This window comes from Megalobrama amblycephala, linkage group LG17, assembly GCF_018812025.1.
Source record: "Megalobrama amblycephala isolate DHTTF-2021 linkage group LG17, ASM1881202v1, whole genome shotgun sequence".
Lineage (NCBI taxonomy): Eukaryota > Metazoa > Chordata > Actinopteri > Cypriniformes > Xenocyprididae > Megalobrama > Megalobrama amblycephala.
Window position 1 is genome coordinate 3,746,500 of NC_063060.1, and position 11,011 is coordinate 3,757,510.

An 11,011-nucleotide genomic window follows, 5' to 3' on the forward strand; every position below is an offset into this window, starting at 1 on the left:
TTTAGCATGTAATTTCAAGTTCTACAAGTGTGCACCCGTGTGCACTCTGATTGTCAGTTATTTTTATCGTGGCATGTCAAGAACACAATGTGCATCTGTATTTTTGTCTGCAGCTCGGTGTTCCATTATACAGACTCAGCGCTTGGAACGTCCCTTGTGGAACCAGACCCGCTCAATCGAACTCGCATCACTTGATGTCCGCCATTGCTTGTGTTTAGTGTGACCGAGTGCATTGAAAAGATGTTTTTATCTTCAACGCTGCGCTCTGCCGTGTCTTATGCGGTAGGTTTACTTTATATATGTTTTAATCGGATTATTAATGAGGTGGTTAGAATAATTGCATATGAATTATGCTTTAAAAGCAGCGTTGACATCTGTGCAAGGACATGAAGCTAAAACGCTAACAGCTAATAATGAGGCCGGATTGTGTTCATATGTATTAAAAGAATGAAACCTTTTGTGATTACTAAATACTCGTTAAAAACAGTTATTGATTTTTAATAATTTGCATATGAAAATGTTATTTCTTTAGGGGTTATCTTTATGTGTGTGTGTATGTGTATATATATATATATATATATATATACACACACACACACACACACACACACACACACACACACATAAGTTATGTGCAATTCATAACGTTGTGTGTATACAGTGAATATGCTCTATAATACTTTCTGTTGATATATGTGTACAGTGTACAGTGTTGATATATATATTCACACATGCACACATTATATATATATATATATATATATATATATATATATACACACACACACATTATATATATATATATATATATATATATATATATATATATATATATATATAATGCATTGCTTTTGCAATGACTAATGCAAAGTCAACACTGTACACTGAACAGAAAGTATTAAAGAGCATATTCACTGTATACTCAGCATATTTTATCAGTGCACACAATATACACAAAGTTATGAATTGCACAGACAGTGTTTTAACTGCACACATTGAGCAGTCTGCCAAGAACATGCGTTTTTTTTATTGTGTATCTACTCTTGACCACATATATGCATATATTTAGGTAGTTACTCAATAGTTTTCTCGCAGTATTTTCTACTGACACTTGTTTATAAGTCAAGGCCATGTGTCATTTCTTCTGCAGGCGAGGCAAGTGCGCAGTCTGCACCAGACGTCGGCTCGTGCTGGAGGAGGAGGACTCTTTGTGGTGAGACTTTACTTTTGTTTTCTTTGTTGCAGTCTTTGTAATAATTTGCACATGAGACACTTAGCCATTGTTTGTCAGTTTAATAAAGTTACTCTTAGAGGACAAAAATGTCAGTATCAACAACATTGTCATAAAAATTTGAATCTTGGGAGCACAGACTTAAGATTAAGACACTTGGCAGATTATTGTTGAATTAAAAAACAGTTTAAAAAGTGAAAAACAAAAAGTTACAGAGGTTTAAGTTTATGATTTTTTTTTTTTTTTAATGAACATAAATCTAAATTTGAGGTTGATATCTCATAAAATGATGGGCGCAGTACCAAATTTTCTCCGTTAGATGCCAGCAAAGCTCTGCTGGTTCACACAGTGGTTGGATTTGTGTTTTTTCTCTCTCAAATATTACACACACACAAACACACAAATTTTTTAGTACACACATACAAACCACACTCTGACACCCATACCAACACAACCGCACAATTATAGCTGCATAATTTATCCAATTGGCTCTATAGTACGCAGAAGCAGGAAAAGTGAATATTTGCTTTATAGGTCAACAGATGCAATCTGGTGAAAATGTTAATTTTGAAGCCTTGCCAACAGAATGAAAGCCTATTAACAAAGACTATTTTATAGTTAAATGGCCCTGGGATTCAAAATTGCAGTTTTAATGGGTTTCAATGGGGACATTTTTGTCCTTGAGGTCCTGAGAGGAACTATTTTTTTGTTACTAGTATAAAATATGTATGCATTTGGCATTAACATAGGCAAAATAATTAAAATTAAAAGATAAAAATGTTCTTAAGGACACACAAGGGTTAATATTCAGCAATGGTATCAATTTGACTGCACTGACACTTTTGGATGAGAACAAAACTAGAACTGGATAATGACACTATTGTTTTCTGTAGAGCTGCTTTATACTTATAGCTAAATTGAGTTTGTTTCATAATTGATGAATTTTGCAACATTGGCACTGTTAAAGAATTGAACTGAATCAACATTGACCTGACTTGAGCTTAACAACACTTGCCTTCTGTAGAGCTGCTTATAGCTTGTTAATTAAGCTTGTTTCATAATTTGTTACTGTTATTGATCTAAACTGAATCAGCACTGATCTGACTGAAGCTGAATGACACTATTGTGAGCTGTTTTGTAGTAGAAATGAGTATGCTTCATAACTAATGAACTTGGCAACAAAGTTATTGAACTGAATTGAATCACCATTGAACTAAATTGAGCTCTAGTTAAAGGCAAAGTTACTTTATTTTCTTGTTTATCACTGTGAAGCTGCTTTCAAACAATATGTATCGTATAAAGCACTATATAAATAAGCGTGACTTGACATGGAAATCAATAATTTGTTTATTTTTATAGAACACACATGCACCCTAAATCAGAAGAACATAAGATTTTAGGGCTTATATTTTTGTAGCGTCGTATTTGTTGTTGAGGGTTTAATCTGTTTTCATTATTTCAGCACAGAGACACACCAGACAACAATCCAGAGACTCCATTCGAGTTCTCCCCAGAAAACCTGAAGGTGAGGGAACTCATTTGTGTTTTTGATCTCATAACCTGTGATCATATTTAATGCATGTTTTGTATTTTTTTTAATGCATGTTTTGTTTAATGCTTTTTTTTCCCCCCTGTCAAAACTGCACATTTTACTCTTGTATTCCACAGCCAAGATCAAACATGTCTTGCTGTTGTCAGATATGTTGAATAAAGACTATAGCTGTGTTTGTTGTTTATGCTATGTGACAGAGAGTTGAGGCCATCATTAATAATTACCCAGAGGGACACAAGGCGGCTGCCACCATTCCTGTGCTGGATTTGGCTCAGAGGCAACACGGATGGCTTCCTATTTCAGCAATGAACAAGGTGACAGGCTAAGCTTTTTTGTTTAATAAATAATAAATGGTTCCCACAGTTACTAAATCCTGGAGATATCAGTCAATTTAAATTTGTTTAATAGTGAGTATACATTTTATGAGTTCTGAGTTAGAAATTGCTCTCGGAGTGCAGCCTCTGTTTTATCCATTAATCACAAATGACTGAAAAATCATTGACAAAATCATGGAAATTCATTGGTCAAAAATTGTGGAACCCCGTTAATAATCATTTTAAAGGGGTTTTATTATGCTTTTTTACATCTTCAACTTCCTGTAGTGTGTAATGTTGCTTTTTGAGCATGAAAAAGCTCTGCAAAGTTACAAAGCACAAAGTCACTCCAGCAGGAGTTATTCTCTATATCAGGGTCACTGTTTCTGAACTCCCTGAAATTCCTGCAACAATGTCAAATATGTAAAAGATAATGTTTTTTTTGAACATTCAAGCATGAAACCTATTCTAGCAGAGCCTAAAAACAAAATCAAGACCTTGAATAAGGGCATAATAGGTGAGGTCCTTTTTAATTTTTTTTTTTTCTTTTCATAAAGTATTTTTGTGACATTATTTTTGTATTGATATATGGCAAAAATATATAGTTCAACTGCATCTTATTTTGTGCACAAAGGTGTATTTATTTAAATAACCCAGCCTTCGTGAAACATACGCATTCATAATACATGTGTTTTCATACTGTAAAATATAAAACCAGCTATAGATCATTAAGGAACATCATCCAAAATGTAAATTGTCTGTGGATATTTTCTGTCACAAAAGTATGTAATAGACCCTAATCATTTATTCTCTACATTTTTATTTGAATAGAAGCTTCTACAAAATGTTTGCTAATCTTCTAGAGGTTAAAAAAAACTGTAACACTTAAGTTAAAGCCTTTATATATAATGCATTATAAAAGTATTTTTAATGGATTAATTATGCCTTGTAATGCAACTCATAATGCATTGTATGATCTCACGAATAATTGTAACCACAGTTATAATACATTAACTATTAATTAAACACACCTTTAGAAAGTATAATGCATTAAAACACATGACAAACAACCAAATTCAGATGTAACCAGGAATCTGCAAATATTATAATGCATTTTAACTTTGGTTACAATTATTTATGAAAATATACAATGCATTATAACATACGTTATGAATACCTTTTATAATCCATTATACATAAAGGTTATCAAATACACAATATAAATATAATATAATAATATATATTTGAAAAAAAAACCCTCAGTGCTGACAGTCCTGTTTTCTTTCATTAAAATATTGTGGTTTTCAAATTTTTGTCTTTCCCTAACCAGTGTCTGATGTGATTTTCAATTTGTCCTGCAGGTGGCAGAGATCCTGGGCATTGCTCCAATGAGGGTTTATGAAGTAGCAACTTTCTACACCATGTTTCTCCGTCAGCCAGTGGGAAAGTACCACATCCAGATCTGCACCACTACGCCCTGCATGCTCTGTGACTCGGACAGCATCTTGGAGGCCATCCAGAACAAACTGGGTGAGCAAGAACTGGGGCTCCACAGAGACGTCTCCACTCGCACGTCACCAATAAACACACTCGCCACATAAACAAGCTAAAGCCATGCTGCTAAAAAAAAGGCCTGAAATGTAAATACTTGAAAATGCTGTGATAATTCACTGAGGCTTTGCAATAATCTTTTTCTGGCAACATAATATTTTGAGTAGAAACTAAATCAGATGCTATTAAGATCGTTTGAAAGGCACTTAAAGGAATAGTTCATCTCAAAATGAATTTTGTGTCGTTATTTACTCGCCCTCAAACAACTTTTTTATAATAAACAAGTTTTTTAGGAAGGAAAATATTTTTTTGTGTGTGTCATGGAAGAAAGAAAATCAGATGGATTTAAAATGACATGAGGGTGAGTAAATAATAACTATGCATTTAATTTTTGAAGCCAAATATCCTGAACTGAAAATGCTCTCTCCTGTCAGGTATCAAAGTCGGGGAGACCACAGCAGATAAATTATTCACGCTAACAGAAGTCGAATGTCTCGGAGCTTGTGTGAACGCACCAATGGTCCAAATCAATGATAACTATTATGTGAGTATGATTACAAACCTCATTTGTGAGTCGTGTTGTGTGCTGGTGAGAGGCTAGTTTTAATGTCACCTCTAGGGGAGGCAGTTTCTCTGTTAATGAAGTTAAGGTGAACAACATTTGTTCCTGTGGTGAGAGTAGCGTCTTAGGCCCTGTTTACACCTGGTATTAAGATGCGTTTTGGTCGATTGGATCACAAGTAGAGGACGGAGACACATTCTCGTTTACACCTGGTGTTTTAATCCGTCTCTTTTGTCCAGACGGACGACAGATTTCTTCGAGGGGAGTGTCAATGGGCGGCTAAATGTATCTTTTCAGATCTTTCAATCGAATGGATGAAATAAGCTCACAATTTACATATGAACGTTAAAGAAGATCACAGAAAAACACACAGAGGGCATTAGTTTCATTTCTGCTTTGACAGCTGCAAGACCGGCTGAATGCGGTTTGTGCGTTCGTAATCAGGAATGGTGAGAGAACATTGTGCTAGGTGCGTTTTTTGTCTTCAAACCAACTTCAAACCAATTTAGGTCTTCAGTCTACAAAGTTTAAATCCCGTCTGGGTAGTGCACTTCACATTTCACCCAAAAATGAAATTTCTGTCATTAATTACTCACCCTCATGTCATTTCACACCCGTAAGACCTTCGTTCATCTTCGGAACACAAATTAAGATCTTTTTGATGAAATCTGAGGGTATCTGATCCACACATAGGCTGCAACGTCATTGCACCTTTTGATGTCCAGAAAGGTAGTTAAAAACATGGTAAAAATAGTCAACGTGACAGTCGTGACTACAGTGGCTCAACCTTAATGTTATGAAGCAACGAGAATACTTTTTGTGCGCAAAAACAAAACAAAAATAACGACTTTATTCAACAATTTGAACCATTGTCATACTCGGTGCAGGTTTCCGAATGCCAGCTCATTATTGGTCGGATCCTGAGTCAGCATCACGTGTGCGTTGTGCTGCTCACGTGTTCAGCTTCGGCCAATATTGAGTTGGCGTTCGGATGTAAACAAGGAACTCATTCGACCACATGAACGTTTCCACTACGAAAGCAATCCGGTCAAATGAGTTTTCAACTACCTCTAGAAGTGGTCAAAAGTGGACAAGCTCAAAACCTTTTAGACCATGTTTACACCTGTATTTAGCTTTGTCTACTTGTGATCCAATCGACCAAAACATCCTAACACCAGGTGTAAACAGGGCCTTATTGATAGAGTATTAACAGTGGTAACTGTTGGGTAGCATGCAGGATGTGGTCACATTACACATGTTATATAAAAAATAGTTATTATCTTCTGATTGGCTGATAACCAGACAGTTTAGATGAATGCAGAAAGTACAAACAAATGAACTTTGGGTACTATAATTGTACTACTAAAAATAATACTTATTATATATAATTATTATATTATACATTATCAGAAAATAGTAGTAGTATTGATAGTGCATATTGTTTTTTTTTTATTTATTATAATTGTCAAATTTGTCAAAAAAGAATGCAGGTTAACAACAAAAGAACTAAATATAATTGTACAAATAGTAATACTAATAATTATCATTATAATACATATTGTGCATGTTTTTTTGTACTGTTCTTATTTACTTTGTCAAAACGTTAAAAAAATATACCCACTACGAGTCAATTTCTAGATTTAGAGGAAAGATTGACTACATAACCTCAAGCCTCATGTTCTGTTTAAATAGTTTAATTTGCCAATTAAATGTCAACTCGTATCGGTGGTGAATATTACGTGGGTTGTCTGAGTCTCAGTTTAAGCTTGTTTTGTTAAACGGAGCCCTGAATGACCTGCCGGGGTAATGATGCCATCACAATTCAATAAAAAGTCGTCAGCAAACCTCTGTGGCTGAATCTCACACAACCTGTCAAGAACATGTCTCAGTCATAATTCACAGGTAATTATGGTTTGTTTAAAGAAATTGAAGCCTATTTTTAGGAACAGTATAATTATTACATCTCAGTGGTTATAAAAACGGGGCTTTATTTTCTTTATGCAAAGTATAATTTTATTGATACTGGTGGAAAGTGACTCTGACATGTTTTCACTAAATCCACCCCTGTAGAGTTGATGCTCGAGCTTATTTATTTATCTCTTTGTCAAGGCAGTGATCAGAGAATAGGCTATAATGAATTAATTCTCCATTAATGGGTGTTTCCTGTCTTTGTTTTGGTCTGTAGGAGGATCTTAAACCATCAGACATGGAGCAGATCCTTGATGAGCTGAAGGCAGGGAGAGTTCCTCCTCCTGGGCCCAGGTACACACGTGTGTCTTCTTCCTAGAGCTGCACGATTAATTGTTAAAAAATTGCGATCTCAATTCAAGCACCCACTCGAGCTTATTCCTAACTGACAACGATTCAGCTCTGTCTATTAAACCTTTGATCACAGCGAACATTCAAATCTGCGTATGCACTGCTGATCCAGAGAGAGCAGCTGTCATGTATAGATATGAAAGTCTTTTCAAGCACATAGTATCTTTATTTCTGTTACAGTAATTTAAATGATCACAGAAGTACTAGCATAAAAGTTTATAGATCTGATGTCTACGGTAGCGATCAAAATAGAGTAAATTACCTTTTTAAAGTAATTGGATTCTTCAAATGAAGACCAATTACATCGTTACACCAGTAGGTGGTGATAAGTGACTGTTAAAAATGTATTTGTCATTGAATCATTCACTCAAGACATTCATTCCAAAAAGCTGATTCATCCAGTAATGAAACAAGTTCAATTCAATTCATTCAAACCGTTTTTCTTAAATATGAATGAATTAATTTATTTTTTAAATAGACTGCAGCAATTAACATTTTGTCAGAACTTCTAGTAAATTACATGGTATTTTGTTGTCTATTCAGAATCGTGATCTGTATTTTGAACAAAAAATCGTGACTCTCAATTTATCCAGAATCGTGCAGCTCTGCTTTTTTCTACATTACTTGATATATCGTGATAAATAATCAACATCACAGCGATTTTAAAGTGTTTTTATCTGGCCATTACATTTACTAAAATCTCTGTCTTTAGATTATTTCCTTGTATCACAAATATGAGTTTAATAGCACCATAGCATTTATCAGTGAATTTATTAACAATTTGATTTGTTGGCGTTTTCATGTATTAAAATGTTTTTTTTTTTTTTTTTTTTAAATATATTTAATATGTAATAAATGGCTGTTTATGATGTATGCATTGTTACATTCATCATAGTGTTTCTTTAGAGGACAACAGAGTAGAAAACATGCCTTAACTATTTTACGCTAGATTACTTGCATTAAACATCTTGAATCTCATTTTTTTAAATAGTTTCATAGCAAATAAAAAAAAAATTAAGCTATATACACATCACAAGTTTGGAATAATTAAGATTTTTTAATGTTTTAGAAAAAAGTAACCAAGGCTGCATTTATTTGATTAAGAATATAAACCGTAATATTGTGAAATGTTATTACAATTTAAAATAATGGTTTCCTATTTGAATATATTTTAAAATGTAATTTATTCCTGTTAAACAAAGCAGCATCATTACTCCAGTCTTCAGTGTCACATGATCCTTCAGAAATCATTCTTTCAAAAAAAAAGTGAATTATTCCAATCTTCTCACCGTTAGTATATCAAACATCAAAAGGTTAAAACATTACTTGGTAATGATGTGTGTCCTGTACGGTCAGACATCTTTAAAGACTCTTATCTGTATAGAACAGCAGTGGGAAATGAGAAAGCAACTCACCTTATTTGTTTAAAGATTTAGATCTTTTACAGAAATTGGGCCAAGCCAATTGATTTGATTATCTGGTTCAGAGTCGAGTATAGTTTGGTTGTGATGTCATGGGGGTGTTTGGGACTTTCACAGACACAAGCTTATTAAAAGGATTGACAGTCAGAAGAAGGGCCAGTTGCTAGTTATAAGGTTAACGGTGAGCTTAGTTCTCATAGATGCCCTTATTATTTATTTCACTTCCTAAGATAACATGAGGCAACTAGAGGTTTAAAATGAGACTAATTAAATAAGGACATTATGTTATATGTGTGGTCGGTGAATAAGTTGGCACGCTAAGAGTGCTTTAATTTATTTTAATGATCTCTCTTCCATCAGGGGTGGGCGTTTTTCGTGTGAACCTGCTGGAGGTTTAACCTCCCTGACAGAACCTCCTCCTGGACCGGGCTTTGGTGTGAGACCTGACCTGTAACCGGACCTCCATGGTCTTGAGCCCTTGTAAACGTCAGAGATGTTGTGTATGTAAATAAAATATTATCATTAATTATACTCAATAGACCAGTGTGGTTCTTTTAAAAGGATGAACAAACGAATGTTCAGACCTGTGAAAAGGTGTTGGAGCATTATAGGAGAATACAGAAGCATGCACATTAAAATATTTTCACATACAAACAAGTCCATGTTTACATGCACAATATTTTCCAATTTATGTATTTACTTGGGTTGAACCTTTATTCCCGAATGCTCCACAGCTAAAGGGATGGTCCTGAACACACAATAATTAGCATATTCCAAACAAACAAAGATGTGCATGTTTACTGCAATTGTACCGAAAATACAGCCCAAAGTATACTTCACTTTTTACGCGTACATGAGGGTCAGCGTACACCATACAGTGCGCGAATTTCATCATCAGTAGAGTACGCGCACTGCCAGGTTTTTGTAACCACATGTAGTTTTACGTGCAGATCGCACATGCATATTTCATTTTTTTGCAGTAATTAGTTTATCCACAAGGTGGCAATTCACAAGGTAGTCAAAGAAAAACTGCATAAACAGAACAGACTGGAACACATGCAAGCTACAGCGACAATGGAGGCTTACATAGACGACAGATTGAGCGAAGAGGTTAGAAAGGACCCTCATTTGTACAATTCTTTTCAGCATGAAAATACAAAGATGTTTACATGGATAACTTGCGCATGCATCGAACGCCTGTGTATGGGTACGAGTCAAATGATGTATACTTTGTAAGGCTGTGCGTTCGACTGTGCGCGTACAAATAAAAAAAAATAAAGTATAATAAAGTATACCCAGGGCTTACTGGAGATATTTTTGCCAGTTTTTACACTGCATTTTTAGTAATTATATACAGTAATTTCACCTCAAATCACACTCAGTGACAGCAACACACAAGCAATAAATAGTAAACCATAAGCAGTGATACCATTACGATGCTTCCACCAATCTGTAATCATTTATTTATTTTCAAAGTCTCTTTTTCGTTCCATAAATATCTCTAGTGTTGCTTGACCTTTTACAATGGCCGATATCATGCAGAATCAATAATTAATTTTGTTTTACATGGGTAGTAGATATGAATGAACATTCCATTATGTTACAATTTTTCCAAATAAGGTGTGCAGATCATTAAGAATCCTCATATACAGATTTCTTGGAACTGTAGTATTTATTTAATGGAGTTATGGAATATTAATCTAATTAAATAGGGATGCACCGATATTAAAATTGACCGATACCGATAATTCTTTATATTCGAAAGCCGATAACCGATATATTGGGTGATAAATCTAAATCCAAATTTTTATATAATTTTTGAGAACCTGATTACAAAAACAAAAGTCTCACCAATTAAAAGCCATGTCCCATGACAACAATTATAATATTATGTAGCCTATATGACAGACTTGCGCGGCTCGTTGCACTTAACTGTATTTTCCTTCTTGAATTTCAAGCAATTCAAAACCGTCATGGTGAACAGTGCACATCTTAAATGTCTCAGCTGAAGGAAATAATATATTATTTATTGGCTTTAATATATCAGCCAAATTTTCTTAT

General features: G+C 34.4%; 1 protein-coding gene across 1 annotated transcript; it reads left to right on the plus strand.

Moving 5' to 3' along the window:
• The first annotated feature begins 126 nt into the window (after positions 1-126).
• ndufv2 (NADH:ubiquinone oxidoreductase core subunit V2) lies at positions 127-9,481 on the plus strand. Its single transcript, XM_048162892.1, has 8 exons — positions 127-282; positions 1,151-1,213; positions 2,694-2,756; positions 2,981-3,097; positions 4,459-4,627; positions 5,083-5,192; positions 7,396-7,472; positions 9,311-9,481. Exons 1-8 carry the CDS (start codon positions 241-243, stop codon positions 9,402-9,404), a joined length of 735 nt encoding a protein of 244 aa, XP_048018849.1. The 5' UTR covers positions 127-240; the 3' UTR covers positions 9,405-9,481.
• Positions 9,482-11,011: the final 1,530 nt, after the last annotated feature.

What these genes read in the sequence shown, in the direction of transcription:
- ndufv2 (XM_048162892.1), top strand. Translation starts at nt 241, where the DNA reads ATGTTTTTATCTTCAACGCTGCGCTCTGCCGTGTCTTATGCG. An exon ending in GGCCATCCAGAACAAACTGG is followed by an intron (nt 4,628 to 5,082) that starts GTGAGCAAGAAC and finishes CTCTCCTGTCAG; the next exon opens with GTATCAAAGTCGGGGAGACC. An exon ending in GTTCCTCCTCCTGGGCCCAG is followed by an intron (nt 7,473 to 9,310) that starts GTACACACGTGT and finishes CTCTTCCATCAG; the next exon opens with GGGTGGGCGTTTTTCGTGTG.